Genomic DNA, 16,511 nt, shown 5'->3' with positions numbered 1-16,511 from the left:
ATTTGCTCTGGGCCTGGCACTTTTGGCGGCGCCATTGGCTGGCGCAACTTGAGCGTCTCGCTTTTTGTCTTTGTGCGTTTGGTTTTGCGATGCAAGATGTCATGATGCAGCTGGATGAGGCCCGAGACACGTCACTGAGACATAATTCAAGCAGCTCGTTGACGTGGTGGTACCGACTGTATTGGAATTTTTCAATTGGGCCCTTCACCCGCAGCTATCACCGCCACCGGGTTCTTTAGAGCAGAACAAATTTGATTTTTTAGCTTGGCAAGCGTAGCGAAACACGAGAAGGATATGGACTAGAAAAAGGAAATAGATTCGCATCGGCCTAGCCTCGTGACCCCCATGAAATAACTAAAGGCTCGCCTCCACATCCTTCATGTCGAAACGGCTAGTCGCCTTTTGGCAGCCAACAAGCGATAAAACAATGGACAATAAGAGAATAGAGAGAAAAGAGAAAAACGCTACTGTAGAAAATACGATCCCGCAACAACCTTGTTTTTTAGAGCGTAATAAATCCGTAAAATTTATGGGGGCCCTGCCTGTTGCCCGGCCTGTCGTGTGGACGATGCTTTAAGCAGCGAATCTTATCAAGAAGCGTCTCGCTTTTCCTTCCACCCATCTCTCGTTTTTGCGGAGGATCTGCGTCCCTCCCAATAATTAATATATCCTCCCCCCAGCCGCTCTTTCTTGCATCACGGAGCACCTCCGTCGTTGCTGATCGATCGCTTTATTTTCGCTCTTTCGACTGGCGGGCAGCTGTAGGAGACGTTACCGCCTGCAAACTTCGCTCGTTGATTGCCGCCCTGGTCACTTCCTCTCACTCGCTCCCCTTTTCTCTCGCCTTGGGGTTTATCTTGTGACACCGCGGCCGACTCTCTCCTCGCTCGCTTTTTTCTTTTAATCGAACGAATCGCCGTGAGATTTCTTTTTTGGTGGTGCGCTGCGAAATTTTTTATCGGCTTCGGCTCTGCAAATCTTTTTGGCTTTTTGGCTTTTTGGATGCAGATTTAGATTTGCTCTTTGCACGAGCTTCATTCGCCATTGACGACTTCTTTTTGGTTGTTTTGATTTTTGAACAGTGATTCGGATACCATACCGCCTTTCTCTAATCATTAATTTGCTTTGTCATCTCTCACGATGCGTTGGTCTTCTGCTGCAATTGCGCTCGCTGGCGCCAAATTCGTCGTGGCCCTGGATCCTGTCTCGGTCGTGGGCAACAAGTTCTTCAACAAGGATGGCTCGCAGTTCTTCATCAAGGGTACGAATGCATTGCTGATGGCAGAGTGAATTTATCGTATCGTGTTAACAAATCATGTCTCTAGGCGTTGCGTACCAGCTTATTCCCCAGGATCCTCTCGTTGATACTGCTCAGTGCAAACGTGATGCCACCCTCATGTCGGAGCTTGGAGCCAACACTATTCGCGTCTACCACGTCAACGCTACTGCTGATCATGACGGCTGCATGCAGGCGTTTAACGATGCTGGCATTTACGTCCTTGCTGATCTGGACACATTTGATACCTACATCCTTCCTGTGCGAAACCTCTACTTATCCTTTGAATGAGTAGCTGTCCTCTTGCTAACTGTATTCTTATAGGACAATAACTACTGGGATAAGGACAAATTTAAAGCCTATGCTGCGGTAATGGATACCTTTCAAAAGTACGACAATATCTTGGGATTCTTCATTGGAAATGAGAACATTGCTACTAAGAATGATTCTCCCACTGCCCCCTATCTCAAGGCTGCCGCCCGCGATATGAAGGCCTACCGCGATGCTTCGGGCTATCGTGACATCCCCATCGGCTACTCGGCGGCCGATATCCTGGAGCTCCGTCCTGCGCTCCAGGACTATCTCACCTGTGGCGGCAACTCGTCTGAGATTGTCGACTTCTTTTCCCTCAACTCTTACTCGTGGTGCGACCCCAGTACCTATGTTGGGTCTACTTACAATCAGCTTGAGGAGTACGCCAAGGACTTCCCCGTCCCCATTTTCTTCTCCGAGACTGGATGTATCATTCCCGGCCCTCGCCTGTGGGATGACCAGGATGCTGTTTTTGGCCCGCAGATGGTTAATGACTGGAGCGGTTCTATCGTCTACGAGTGGATTCAAGAGGAGAACTCATACGGTATTATCACCTACGGTCCTCCCGGCCAACCTGACGGCCCTAACGTTGAGGGCGGATTTTTGCGCAAAGGCACTCCTCAGCCTAAGCTACCTGACTTCCCCAACCTGAAGTCGAAGTGGGCTACCATCAGCCCAACTGGTGTCCAAAAATCCGCCTACGACCCAGACAGTGTCTCAACTCGGGCGTGCCCCAAGTCTACTGCTGGCAGCTGGTGGGAAGTTGATGGAGACGTCAAACTGCCTACCCTGGGCCAGGTACTGGCTGTGAGCCCGAGACCTACTTCAGCACTTGTAAGCACTGAGACAGATACTCCTACTGGTACTGTCACCGCAGAGGTCACTGCGAAAACGATTACCGACAGCTCAGGGAGCGTCGTGACCAGCATGATGACCATCACACCTCCGCCATCAGCTGCCACTGCCGGGTCTGGATCTTCCACCACTTCTGGCGCAAACGCTGCTACGACAAGCTCCAAAAGCGGAGCTTCTACGAACAAGCGGGCCACTCTATTTGGTGCCAGCCTTGTCAGTGTTGTTCTCGCCTTTGCGGTCCTGCTGTAAGGTCATACGGTGTTACTCAGAGACTTGTACTGCCAACTTAATATCAGATACCCATCTAATATCTTGCTTTCTTATTCTTCTCTTATTAATATTTTCACATTGCTGCAGCAACAAGATGATTTTTTATCAGTCAAGTTATACCAATCCTATTGGCTACTAAGGCTGTCTGCGTTTGTGCCATCTTGTTTATAAAAGGGCACAGTTGGTCTACTCAAGGGGGAGAGGAGACGGGTGGTGGGAGACGGAGAGAAACGCAGAAAAATTACAGTTGCTTCTTTTAATGCTCTTTTTATGACGTTATATGATTGGAGAGGAGATGTTTTACATGACATGTGCCACGTAAAGGGGCATAACGGTGTTTATATTTAATGCATGAAGATATGTTGTACATCAGCTGTCAATGGCCTTGTTTTTAGTGCTTCTATGATGCCTTTAATAATGACAAACCTTTTATTCAATTGTCTCTTTGTCCTAGCTCATTGTATTGCCTATGATCATTCTCTGGGTATAACATCTTGTACAGCCGTCCTCTTTCCTTCCGACACTTTAATTCATGGGGCTCATATAATCCTGCCGCTTTTGTAGTACGTGGTAATGTTTGCCGCAGTATTTGTACCAGTGGCGTTATAAGGGGTTGATGAAGGCAGCTCAGTCGATGTCGTGGGACACTCGTCGTCGGAGATTATGAGTTGGAAGTTCTTGAGGGCTCGGTCGCCGATGAGGACGAGGCTGACGATGAAGACGGCGAGAACGGTGGCGCATAGGAGGCCCATCATTAGGTAGCGGAGGCGGTAGTCGTAGCGGTGGGGATTTGAGCCCCAGGGAGTGCGGGTGTGAGTTTGGCATTGGAATTTGTCGATCATGGTGTTGTTTGTGGGGTCGAAGAGTAGGATTATTTTTGTAGGGATATTTTAGGAATTATGATAAGAGATCTTATGTATGACATTAATTGTTTAAATCTAAGATAATAAAGTATCATCATTATTGTAACTATAGAATATCACTGAATATCATTTGGAAAGAAGGATGATGTATTATTGTTGATGAAACAACAGAAAGAGCAATATGGGGCTCAACGAGTGAGGTGCTGTAGAAAGAAAAGACAAATAAAGAGGAGGCTATAAGTCTAGCAATGGAGGCAAACATCCGTGTAAATAAAAGTACTAAACAGCTTGATCAAACTACTGCATTGTGCACATAAGATTGTGAATAGATACTCCAATAGGAAAAGTAACATCCCTGTACCATATACAATACACAGAACAATAGAAAGCGGAGTGACATCTCGATGACATTATGTAAGACTCCAGTCTTGTCTGATCTAAGCAAGTGCCTGTGGATTGTGTCGTTACTGCTAAAATTTTCCTCTACAGTTAACTCCAGTAGGCGCAGAAAAAAAAAAGAGGCAATTTACCCACCAAAGCCTTATCGTAGCGACCGAAAATGGTCCAATGAGTGCCCTGCCATTCCGCCTCTAAAAAAAAAAACTGAACAGTGACCGTTGCACGCTATTTTTCTACTGGCTAGAAGCTAGGATAAGGATTTTTTTATCGATGCACGGCAGCCTTGCTCCGCTACTCAACCTTTTTGGCCATTTTTGAATTCTCGACTCTCAATTAAATTTCCGGCCGCCAATCTGTGCCCATTGTGTATCTCTGAGCAGCTGCTTTTTGGGGCAAGAAATAAGGGCATCGGTGCTTGACTGACTCAGCAAAATTTCTGCCGACCGCCCGCCATCGTCCCGCATTTGGCTGATCGGTTGCGAACGCCCTCTAAATCTTGTAGTTTGCGAAGAGCCTCGATCGACCGAATAGCGCAACCCCCGATTTCCTTCGTGCTGCCGCCGAAACTCCCTAGTCGACTGGCCTGTACCCCCGGCGACGAGAATTGCAGATGCTCCCCTGACGAGCCTTTGTCGAGGCAATTGGCAAGATGGCTGAGCCGGCGCAGCTGCAAGCAGCGCCTAGCGGCTCTCCAGAAGTAACAAGAGGTAAGAGGATGATGCATGGTCAACATGGGGATTTATCCTGCTTTTAGCGAGGCGAAACACGGTGGAGGAAAAGCAAGAGATGTGTTACTGACATGTGGGTTATTTCTTTTGGTTCGAGCAGAGATCAAGCAGGAACACGAGCACGAACCGACAGGCCTCGAGGGCCTCGACTTTAGCATTCTCGCCGAGCTCGCGTCAAAGCGCCCATTCGAGAATGTAGCACCGGACAATCACGAGGAGCGTGAGCAAGAGGCCAAGAGGCCCAAGACAGAGAACCCTACCACGGAAGAAGAGTCTTCTCTTGAAGATGGACTGGCGCTGCTGGTGCAAAATGCGCTCTCCAATGTTGGCGACTTGGTCAGCAGATTCAACGTGGAACCAGAAGAGGCGCATGGGAGCGATCCTATGGACGTGGATGACGCGCATGGAACCGATGCCCGCCCGGCTCCTGTATCATTCTTGTCAGAACCGGAAAAGTACGTGCGCATTGCTAATACGCATGCGCTGGGCAATCTGGTATGTCGATGATGCCCGACTACTTTTGGCCTGCCCCAATGGCCTGTATACGCTTACCGGGGAGACTAACCCTTGCCACAGGCGCTTTCATTACTGCTCATACTGCTTCAGCAACCCATCGATGACATGTCGAAGCTGGCTGGAGATGCAGACTCGGGTTATGGGCGCTCATACGGCCGATTAAAACGATCTTTCGATGCGACGTGGCAGCTCTTTTCAGATGGTCAGGTGCTGTCGGCCGATGAGTTGGAAATACAAGAGGCTGAAGCCCGTACTTTGTTGGAACTGGCCAACATTGCAAATTTTGGGACGTGGTTGGTCGAAGGCGGGCTGGATTCGTTCACTGCGGCCGTTTCGCATTTTAATGCCGTGTTTCGATGTCAGCTGTCAGAGCTGTCTCCCGGGCTCTCTCAACTTTATCTCGGAATCAAGACTCACAAGACGATCGAATCGCTTTTAATACCGGATGCAGACAAATCATTAATAGGGGAAACGATACAGTCTAAGATGATGGAGGGCCTGGAAGACCAGACAGCGACGGGCGGCGAGTCAACTTCATCTTCTCAGCAAGAATTATTGGCCGCGGTCAAATCTCGGAGAGATGTTCTTGCTGAGGAGACAAAGGACAAAGAACCAGGTTCGTATTACAACCTCATATATCTTTTCGGTTGCTTGCGCCCTGCTTTTGAAGAGGATCTAATATTCGGATAGGTACCCTGAAGGAGAAGTTTCCTGCTGGCGATGTATTAAAAAGCTTTTCGGCGCATGTTAAAACAACGCTCGCATCTATGACGGAGATTGGAGAGAAGCTAGGCATATCGGCGCTGCTGAGCGACGTTGCGAATCAAGAAGCAATACCGAGTAGCTCAGCTGACGGTGAACTGGACCTAGATGACCTTTCGTCATTCTTCGAAAAGACAACCTCTGGTCTAGTGCAGAACGCTTTGGCTGGCTTAACGGAGGAGACTCCTGTACAAGAGCCTCTCACGACTGAGAATACCGAGACGCCAGTGGAGATAACCAATGGCGAGCCGGCGCCAGAAGCACCACCAGCCGCAACAGCAGCAGTACCAGCAACTCCTGCTCAACCTAGCGTTCCCAAGCTAGATCTCATCTCAGATTATAAGGAGCTGGAGGCACTGGTAGCGGAGAGCACGTCAAATTATGTCAAGACGACACTCAACGGCCTCTCTGCTGTTCCCTACCAACCTACAGTACCGCAGAGCACAGGTAAGCCCTTTCTTTGGATTGAATCGTTTGATGAGAGAACTTCACTAACAATTACATTAGCCGAAACCATGGCAGCACAATCACCTTATCTGAGCCATCTTCATCAACACCAATCCCATCACCCATATTATACCTCATATTCGGCTCAACCACCCCCAGAGCAGCAACCTCAGCAGCCTGCTGGGACACCCGATAACCTCCCGCCAAATCAGACGTTTCCCAGTGCGATACTATATGACAAAGCTCGCCAGGCAGCGCTATCTAAGTCATCGGCGCATACACGGAGAGAAGGACTTCACTCTACTCGTCGACCTTGGACTCAGGAGGAAGAGAAGGCACTTATGGCCGGTCTCGATATGGTCAAGGGTCCTCATTGGAGCCAGATCTTGACCCTGTTTGGCCAGAGCGGAACTATATCTGACATTCTGAAAGATCGAACGCAGGTGCAGCTGAAGGACAAGGCACGAAACTTGAAGCTGTTCTTCCTCAAGACCAACTCCGAGATGCCGTACTACTTGCAGGCTGTGACGGGAGAGCTCAAGACGCGAGCTCCTACTCAAGCTGCTAGAAAGGAAGCTGAAGAGAGGGCTCGACTGAATTCTGAGGAAGAACAAGCTAAGTTGCAGGGCATCATGGCGTTGGCTGGAGGACTACAGCATCCACCTCAGCAACAGCAGCAGCTTCATCAACACACACAGCATCTGCATCAACAGCACCAGCAGCGACAACTTCAACAACACCAAGCCAGACCACCAGCTACTGTGGCGGCTGCGGTAGGGCAGAGTGTGGTGACGCCCGCTCAAGCTGCCAGTGCAGCGCAATCGGCATCTTCTGCACAGCAACATGTCTCACACCTTCACCAAACGACACCCACGGCGACGATGGCAGCCACACCGCAAGCCAGCGTGGCACCCACCATGAACCGTGGTGGGATGATTCTACCCAACACAGCGCAAATCAAACCTGACGCCCATATGGCGGTGCAGCAGCAAGCTTCACAGCCAGCGGCGATAGCTCCTCAACCTCCACGACCACAGACTCAGCTCCCTCCCCAGATTCCCAGACCTCAGGCTCAACCGCAAATACAGCCTCAACATTTACCGCAGACGCCGACACAGACACCGGTGCAGACGCCAATGCAGACACCGACGCAGACGCAACAACCTTCACCGCATCAACCACAACAGCTTCAGCAACTACAACAACTACAACAGCATTCCCAGACGCAAGCTCAACCCCAAGCACATACTCAACAACCTCTAGCTCAAGCCCAGCCGCATACACAGACGCTTGCACAGTCTCAGCCGCAACCGCAACAGCAGTCACAACCGCAGCCACAACTGCAGCCTCAACAACTCCAATCTCCGCAACAGCCTCAACAACCTCAACAACAATATCATTCACAGCCGCAGACTTCCTCCCCTGCTCAACCGGCTCATTCACCGGCGCTCCCACAACAGCAGACGACACCAAGTCAGCCCGGGACACCGATTGTCAACATGCAGCTCCAAAACGGAATGGCAGCTCATCCTTCGCCCACCCCACCAATTGCGTCCACACCAACACCGACTCAGCTCTCTCAGCACATTCAGACCCCTCCTCAGCCTTCGCCCGCACCAACCTATTCATCTCAGCCGCAGCAGCCATCCACGCCCGCGCAAACAGAGCTACACAAATTCGTGTCAGCGCCGGAAGCGCCAATGTCTCAGGCTGTAGCGGTCCAGAATGACGAGGCTGCTGCAGAGGCTGCTTTGATAGAAGGCTTACAAGCTGCTGTCGCACAAGCGCTGGCTTCATAAATTCGGCTGTGTGAATAACCAGTCATTTGTGTTTTTGAGGCTGTAGCTGGTTTTACGATGTTGAAATTTCCATTTCTCTCAGCCAAAGCGCTCTTTGAGGATGGTCTGTTTAGAAGCGTTTTATAAGAAGCCGGTTGGTATTTGGTTTAAAATTCCTTTTATTTCCTTTGATGTATATATATACATACGTCGTTTTATTATCTTACGAGCAATCTTGAGAGAAGCGAAAGTGTGAGAGTGGTGGGAGGCTGCTTTCGAGGCTCGAAGTTTGATTCAGGCTTGTTCAGCGTCTTTGGGGGGATGGTGAAAAAGGTATATATATGGACACTTGTTTACATGAGCATGAACGAAGAGAGAAGCGGCAATATGGATTCTTTTTTTATTTTATTTTATTTTCTTGTGGCGGAAGAGAAGGGAGGTGGGAGGACTTATGATACCACAGATGGATAGCTAGGTTACAAGCGACTTTTCCAAGCAAGTAATTATACTTGATAAGGGAGAATTAGAATAAAAGATGATTGATTATAAATATGAATCTTTCTAAATGCATGAGTGTTGTTGATGCTGTGACCACTGTTAATATTAGTCGTCTTTCCGGGCCAGTTGTTGATCTTTAGGAATATCATAGAATTCTTTCCCATACATGACACAGATTTCGATTTGCGCCTTTCGCTGAGGAACAACGATCAACTGAATTACGTGCTCTATTTGCAATGTTGCGAGGCATCGTATACTAACACTATTAAATTTTGCGTTCCGCTTTCGAGTGTCTGATTACGAATAGCCATATCTGGATGTCAACTTCAGCATATAAAGATGCAGCTTGACTCACAAACCATTTTGTAGTGCACATGACATCAGTTTTGACGAAACCAGCCAAGACATAATATTTAGTATACATATTTGGCCAACTTTCTTTTATTAGAAATGAGATTCTTCTCATGCAAGGGATATACAGTAACAACTACATGATTTGCCTTGGAGTCTAGAACACCATAATATCGTTTGGTCCTACGAGCCGATTACGAATCCTAGGATCTTTCTTAATCATGATGGGAGAAGCAAATACGTCAACTCTCGTATTCGTAAGCCCAGTTATGGACCAAGTCCTAAATACCTTCAAGAAGAGGGGGGAGTTACGTTACAAGTAAGCGAGCTTTATGAGAAAATAATTGAATCCTTCCAGCCGACTTTTGTACACAAAAGTTCTAATTATGTAGGCTTGGCTGAGATGGCCAACAACAACCCGTTGCATAGCTGCCTGCTAATATACTCATAAAATCTACTCTCTCGTGATGATAATCTCATCCACTATGTGTCTTACGTGCAAGGGCAAAGCCATAAATAGTCCAGACTTTCGGACTGCCCGTTGTAGAAGGCAAAAGAAAAGAGGAGAAGTGAGAAGAGGTAAAAAAAAATCTGATGATCATAAGAGACTCTCAGAGAAGGCTCTCAGGCAGCCACCTCGCCTTGATTGGCTGGTTGCCGCCGTTTTCGGCGTCTGCATGAGTCCCGTCGGCGAGCTGATATTGAGACGACACCACCTCCAGATAACACATTTACATAGATAACAAACAAGCGTACAATAGAGCAAAAAGTGACGTGCGGGGAGATCCTTGCCTAGAGCAGAGAGGAGGGCTGGCCTAAGCGGCGAGGCTCTTGGAGAGGTTTGCTGAAAAAGTGATAGCCTGAGGTGGAGGAGTCATCGTAGTGGGCATTACGAAATCGAGAACTCAAGAGGTGGGTTGGTGGAGGTCCAAGGCAGGCTGCCTCTTCTGGAGCGTGACTTGATGGTGGTGAGGATAGAGAGGAGCTAGTACGAAAGAGATTGTTGGTAACTGTACTTGTGTGTAAGTCTTGGTTATCGAAGTGAGTGCAAGGCGGATTCGACTAGCTGATCTTTTCTTTGGGCTTTCTTTAATAATAGTTTTGGCAATAGGATTATCTTGGTGAAACAATGCTTGTCTCTTGTAAATACCTATGTATACTCTTCATATACGTGGACTTGATTGTGCTTGAGGCTGCAAACAAATCAGAAAGCTGAATGAGACTAGGGCCAGAGACAAGCATATTCTCCCCCCTTGCCTGCATTGTCCTGCATACTCGCCTATTATTCCTGGCGGCACGATAAAGGTCTGATGCAGGTTCAGCAACTCTGAAGAAAGCCCTGCCAATGGTCCAACGCAAGCCATATGTTCAAGGGTTCAAGGTCTAGAGTGGTGTAAGTTGGTTCGCATCAGCACCGCCACAAAGCGGGAGCCAAGCGTGAAATAGGCAATGGGGAATGATGTTCAGGTCTACGATCTAGCGGAGAGGGGGGGCGGTAGGCTGTGGCGCAGGCACATCAAAAACCATCGTAGTGCTATAGCGCCAGGCTACAGCTAAAGAGGCCACCACCTCCCAAGGCCAAAAGCTATTACCACCCACGAAGATGCGGCTCAACTCAATGACATAGCCGGTGTGTTCATTAATTATACCTTTGCTAGCACACATTTTCCAGGCCTCCCGCCCATCAAGAACCACGCGCAATGTGGTCAGTCCGTCAGGCCAGACGCGCGTGTATGCAGGTCAGAAGCATCCTCTAATGCGCCCAACTACAGTGATACAGTGCGCATGCCACTATAACACCCCCGTTATGCAGTGGCAACTGGCGCCCTCGCACCTGTCGGAGCAGCAGCTCCCCTGCAGGCCTTGCCGGAATAGGGCACCTGCACAGTGCCAGCCCGCCATAGTGAGGAGGGGTCAACTGACACTCCCAGTGTACGGGCCGCGTCGCCTGAGCCACGCTCGCCTTTTGGCAGCCCTACCACACTCTTTTCCCTACTAGGTAGTTCCACACCACCATCCTGGCGCTCGTCCGCCAGCTGCCTCCCATATACTGGGTCTGGGATCAGGTTTGGCATCGTTCCAGGAACGGACGCCGCCAGGGAGCCAATGCTGAGCGCTGCAGGTATCGATACGGCGATCGAGCTTCCGGGAGCTGCAGCGTCCCTGCAGTGGTCGCTTCTCCGCCGCGGCCACCACTGCACGCATGCCGCGCTTATTCTGCTGCAGCCACCTGGTGTCGAGCATGAGTTAGTTGTAATTAAACCCATCCATCTTCTGGCCATTTCCCTCTTTTTTGTGCAAAAATAGAACGTTCGTATTGTACATGAAGAAGAAGGATGCTTTGACTGAGTTGACGGCTGCTTTGTTTTGGCTAAACGTCATTTCCTTTGTCCCTCCTCCTCTGCCTTTCTTCTCGTTCTGTCAAGGCCAGGTTCTAATATTAGCAGGCTTTATTGAACCCTAATTTGCATCTCTCTTTTTGCAATGGCGGATCCCGGGTGACCCGTCAGGCGACTCCGCCTCGTGCTCTACGTCGTCTCTCTCTCATATTCTGTCTTCTTCTTATTAAGCCACCCAGGACTTTGACAATAAGTGACCACATCTGAGGGCAACCATGCCATCAACTCCCTACCCTCATCAGACTAAAAGCCCTATCCTGGTTGACGGCTTCCTGCGCAAGCCACCTCACTAACTCAAGCCACATCTCTTTGATGGTGGTCATCTCCCGTTGCGCAAAGCCCTGCATTTCAACTTTTTGTGAATCGTGTGTGTCTTCCCGCCCCGTGCCATGCCTTTTTTGACATGCTCTTCCATGTCCTTCCAACAGGAAAAGTCCTATTTCTGGAGGATGCTGATATAGATCCACACTATCGAACACTCCCTCTTTTGGTTTTGTGGCTGGGGCTCATCACTCATCATTCAACACTGCATTTCGGATAGAAGCGTGTGGTGTCTGTCTGCTTTTAGTCACCTGGACTGACCGAGTGGCTGGTCTGGCTTTCTAGCCTGCTGTCATACCGAAGTTGCTTGGGGCTATCTCAGAGACACTTTGCATATATACTCTACCTTACCCCATATTCATATGACAACCTTTTCTTGTTCTAATCATACTACTTTTATCTATTTGAATCCCCTGACTCCCTGAATCCACATCTTTTTAATCTTTCTTCGTTAAACAACTGATCGTCGAATACCTTACCTGTACTTGCTTCAACCAAACACTCTCAAGTACGCAACTTACTCGACACTCTACTATCCATACGGCACTACTTTAAAGAACGTCGAATCCAGCACTGGAGAACTACAAGAGCAAAGCTTTCGATAACAACGACACGATGACCAAGCGGTGGTTTGTCGAAACCACGCCGGAGGGGCGACAGCAGTTTGTGTCCGTCAAGAGATCTCGTTCTTACACCGGACGCCACGACCGTGTTCATGAGATCGACTACGTCAAGGTCAGCCTTGCCGAATGGAACTCCCTCGTGGAGAAGGAGCGCAAGCTCGAAGAGATCAACAAGTCGGTAGTGGACGACAACAACCGCATCAAGACTGCAACCATCCCCAGTCTCGAGAGGCAGATTGCCTCCCTCTCCATCGAGAATGAGGCTCTCCGTCGCAACATCGATAAGACTGGCGACAGCTCTTCCAAGCACCACCGCGAGGAAGAGAGACTGCGCTACAAGGTTGCCAAGGTTGAGGCCGATAACCTAGCACTCCGAGAGGAGAATGCCGGTCTGCGAGAGAAGAATCGTAGCCTGGCTCGACAGATCGACCAGAGCTTCAGCCGTCGTGTGTCTGAGCTTGTTGCAGAAGTCGACACGTGGAAGTACCACTACCGCCACTGGCGCGCTCGCTATGAGGAACTGCTGAAGCGCTACAACGACATCTACGACCTGATGGAGACCCGAACGAAGAAGATGAAGGGCTACGAAGAGAAATCGATTGCATATGAAGATATTCTGCGACGAAACGAGATGATTTAATCCTTCTACGTCTTCTATATCTCTTATCTTCTACCGCATCTCTCACTGTTGTATTTCCTTGTCTGTGAAACTTGAGATCGTTTGTGTAATCACCTCGATCATAGCGACAACTTGAGAGATTGCTATGGCTGTATTACTTTGGGCTTTTTTTTTTTTTTTCCGGTATGTGAAGGGATTTGGCTTAGGATAGAGGGCTTACACTGACGTATTTTGTTTTTTTCTTTGCCCATAGACCAGATAGCGCTCCACACTGGGAGCTTGCTTTCTTTTTCATTTTCTTTTGTTCTGTGTTATTACGAGTTATGGGTTATTGGGAAATCTTGGGTTATGACATTCTATGTCGGTTTTTGGCATTCATAAATGCCCTTTTCTCTTCTTTTCTTTTTTTGATGGATTATTAATGAACTTTTCGTTTTATTGTCATTCATTCGCTATTTCCTTTCTCATCTGCCATCAGAAACACTTCACTTCTTTCGCTTCATTCACTGAAGTTCGCCCTTGTTCACTATGATTGCAGACCACCTGCAAATTATTTAGAGTAGCACAGATACATGAATACACGGCATGAGAAGCCAGTTATCTGGAAATTTAAAAAGCATCATTTATCTAGTATCGCCTCCCTCGTGATGTATCCGGCTGGTGCCGAGTCTCATAGTTCGCTCGTTTGGAAGCGTCATGTGAGCTTATTGATTATAAGCATTTGAAGCTATCTACGTCATCACGCGATACCGGCGAGCCTTACTGGAAAGCGCCACATTCTGCGCATAACTCGGATCAGGAGAGATGCGGAAAAATAAAAATAAAAAGCCAAAATACGGCAGCCCTAAGAGCAGCAGAGGGGTGTAAACGAAGAGTACTTCACACCTCGGGTGAGTGTCCCTCTTGCGTCGTACTAAGAAAAGTGAGGCTGTTGGCGCAATGCAATGACGCGCGTCGATCGCCCTCTTAGTAATTAATTAAGGACAGATACATGTATAGTATGTTGAATAGATTACAAACCGATGTGCAGGGTGGCTCTCATTGGTTTATTCCTCGTCATTGTGTTGGCTTGTGTCGGAGAGAGGGCGACGACAACAAAGAAAGCGAGCGGGAGACAACGCAAGGGGAGCTTTAGGGGCGGCTACATGCAGGACAGTGACTGATACGGAAGAGTGGCGATAGTGAAGTTGTTTTACTTTTTTATTATTATTTTTTCTTTCTCTCCAAGATGACGATGCCACAGTTGCGGTTCATTTAGGCATTTACTCGTACCTAATGACGGGTGTGGCTGGCTAGCGGTGCGAAGATCCCGTCGCTTTGTACTATCAGGTTCTGAAACACATCATCATGGATAGGAAGTGGCAGTTCCTCAACAGTATTTACACTTTTTTTTTTTTTTTTTTGTTTCTGATGCCTCCCATTCTTTCCCTTCAATTTTCGGTTTCATCTCCTTCTTTGGTGCCACCTTTAGGCATCCAGCACCACTCGCCCCCCTTTGACGGCACACGACAGTTGACCACGAGATTAACTCCTAGCTTGGTGGCGCTAGGCATCTAGTGGCTGCGCCGGTAAGCCTGCTAGAGACATTAGGCCAGGTACAACCTGTAGTTTATTTCTGGTTGGGCACAAGGTTAACAGAGCTTCAAAGATTCTATGTTTGATATGATTCTTTCATTATTTGGGTCGTGGCGTTTCATAGCATTCGTGATTAAATACTAAAAGTCATACCACATTTAACTTTTTTTAAGATCCCAGCTTGTGAAACAACTAATAAACGCCCTTCGTATGCGACCTTCCCAAAAGCCCAATGCTGACCCTGTATTGCAAATCTGTTTGCTCCTAATAAAACGCCCAATCCTAGTACTCGTAAGATCACCTCTCAACTGCTAGCAGCAATAAGAAATATTAGGTGCTCGGTCCAAAGCCTCCGAAAGCCTCCGAAGACGTCAGAGACTAAGGCCAAAGTAGCGATTTGTTGCCCATCGTCCATTTGGGCTGCCGGTAATAGTATTTTTCGCGGTATTCTTACAAGGTTGGCTGGATGTGCCACTCAATGTAGCGAAACGTCTCTGGAGCTACTCAAAAATAGCGACCTACATAGTTCATACCCAACCACACCAACCGCCTCCCTTGTTGTCCGTGTTTTGTCGCTCATCGGTTCCCAGCTCTTCCAACCAGTCGAACCATGTCCATCCCACGACGAGCTTCGGATGTATCCAGGCCGCTAGTAGTCTTCGTGATAACGCTGGCGATTAGCTCTCCATGATCAGAGCCCACGGACAGGCTTCCACATGCCTGGCATCCCTGCTCTATCCAGGACTGGGCAAACCAGGCAGTCTGGAATACAGTCCATGATCGACCGGTGTCCTGGTAGGAGAGACAGAGGGAAGAGTCACCCTCACTATCCGTATCGACGCAGGTGATATACTGTCCGTCCGAGAATCTCTGGAGCTGGTCCATTCCTTTCAGTTGTTCAATGGCAGAACTCAGATTAGCGTTGATGCCCGCGCAGACACCGCTGTCTTGACAATTGCTGCCCAAAGCATTGGCTACTGAGGCAGCACCGGTGAGGGAAAGTAGGATGTTGGCCAAGTACATGATTAATTCCTCTGGGTGGTAGTCGAATATATAGAAAATAGAGAAACGAAGTGACAATTGCTAATCTGGTTCGGAGGATTCACAAGAGATTGACCAAGGACAGAGAATCGTGGCTGTCTGTCTCCTTATATAGAAGGGTCTTCTAATAGTGATTAGGATGATACCATACACTTAGCTTAAAGTAGACGGAGAAAAAAGGGAAAGGACCCTGCTGGCGGAAGTTATCTGGAAAATAGTCCTAGTAGCCACTAGTATTGATTAGAATTCACCTGCAGCTTTTAATATTCCTTCTTTGTTTGGCTACAGAAACATGTTCTTCGTTTACACATACTGACGGCACTGTGTATATCATACAAGTACTATTGCCTAGGTATGAATTGTATTTCCCGATTAAGTCAATGGTTGCTTATAAATAGCAGTAGCTTTGATCTAGTATTATTGCTGAATTAGGAAAACAGTCTACTAGTTCAAAAGGCCAAGAAGTGGTATAAACATACATATATCGAGGCTGTTGATTCTTCATTTTTGCTTTGTAAAAAAAAGGTGGGATTTCCATCACTACCATGAATGCTACATCGTTACTACTATTTTAGGTTATAAACTATTAATATTAAATAAGGCTTCTCCACAACAATGAAATGGATTGGCACTAGCCCGCAATCCCGGCAGTTATAGCCCACTCTCGAAGAAACCAATGCAGGGAATTGGCTATCGGTAGGCGGCAAGTCCCCAGGGATTCTCAACTGTTAGTTGTCAAACTCAAAGAAATACTGGGCCACTGGTTGATAGTAACGATCAAGGTGGCTACTGATTGGCTAATGCTCTGTGTACCTGAGCAAATATCTTCTCCATCCAGTGAAACTTTACTACTGCCTTGATTAAGCCGTACTTGATGT

At 48.1% G+C, this 16,511-nt stretch overlaps 5 protein-coding genes across 5 annotated transcripts; 3 read left to right on the top strand and 2 right to left on the bottom strand.

The window, feature by feature from the left end:
* Positions 1–625: 625 nt before the first annotated feature.
* GGI43DRAFT_413852 (glycoside hydrolase family 72 protein) lies at positions 626–3,151 on the top strand. Its single transcript, XM_083206955.1, has 3 exons — positions 626–1,261; positions 1,326–1,537; positions 1,601–3,151. The coding sequence occupies exons 1-3, from the start codon at positions 1,141–1,143 to the stop codon at positions 2,690–2,692; spliced, it is 1,425 nt and encodes a 474-aa protein (XP_083057526.1). The 5' UTR covers positions 626–1,140; the 3' UTR covers positions 2,693–3,151.
* A 101-nt stretch (positions 3,152–3,252) lies between these two features.
* On the bottom strand, positions 3,253–3,555 carry GGI43DRAFT_386854 (uncharacterized protein; the record flags this gene model as incomplete). The annotated part of the gene is made up of 1 exon (XM_083203847.1): positions 3,253–3,555. The coding sequence occupies one exon, from the start codon at positions 3,553–3,555 to the stop codon at positions 3,253–3,255; it is 303 nt and encodes a 100-aa protein (XP_083057525.1).
* A 1,069-nt stretch (positions 3,556–4,624) lies between these two features.
* GGI43DRAFT_386853 (telomere repeat binding factor-domain-containing protein) lies at positions 4,625–8,227 on the top strand (the record flags this gene model as incomplete). The annotated part of the gene is made up of 5 exons (XM_083203846.1): positions 4,625–4,682; positions 4,804–5,198; positions 5,280–5,835; positions 5,910–6,428; positions 6,489–8,227. The coding sequence occupies 5 exons, from the start codon at positions 4,625–4,627 to the stop codon at positions 8,225–8,227; spliced, it is 3,267 nt and encodes a 1,088-aa protein (XP_083057524.1).
* A 3,636-nt stretch (positions 8,228–11,863) lies between these two features.
* Positions 11,864–13,313, top strand: GGI43DRAFT_192973 (uncharacterized protein). Its single transcript, XM_083199975.1, has one exon. It carries the CDS (start codon positions 12,391–12,393, stop codon positions 13,036–13,038), a length of 648 nt encoding a protein of 215 aa, XP_083057523.1. The 5' UTR covers positions 11,864–12,390; the 3' UTR covers positions 13,039–13,313.
* Positions 13,314–14,774: 1,461 nt separating this feature from the next.
* On the bottom strand, positions 14,775–15,899 carry GGI43DRAFT_413832 (uncharacterized protein). Its single transcript, XM_083206954.1, has 2 exons — positions 14,986–15,899; positions 14,775–14,926 (listed from the first exon to the last, which is right to left on the bottom strand). Exon 1 carries the CDS (start codon positions 15,613–15,615, stop codon positions 15,169–15,171), a length of 447 nt encoding a protein of 148 aa, XP_083057522.1. The 5' UTR covers positions 15,616–15,899; the 3' UTR covers positions 14,775–14,926; positions 14,986–15,168.
* Positions 15,900–16,511: the final 612 nt, after the last annotated feature.

This window comes from Trichoderma evansii (genome assembly GCF_050947405.1).
Source record: "Trichoderma evansii strain SZMC 28006 chromosome Unknown GGI43scaffold_21, whole genome shotgun sequence".
Classification (NCBI taxonomy): Eukaryota; Fungi; Ascomycota; class Sordariomycetes; order Hypocreales; family Hypocreaceae; genus Trichoderma; species Trichoderma evansii.
This window is presented reverse-complemented; position numbering and strand designations above follow the sequence as displayed.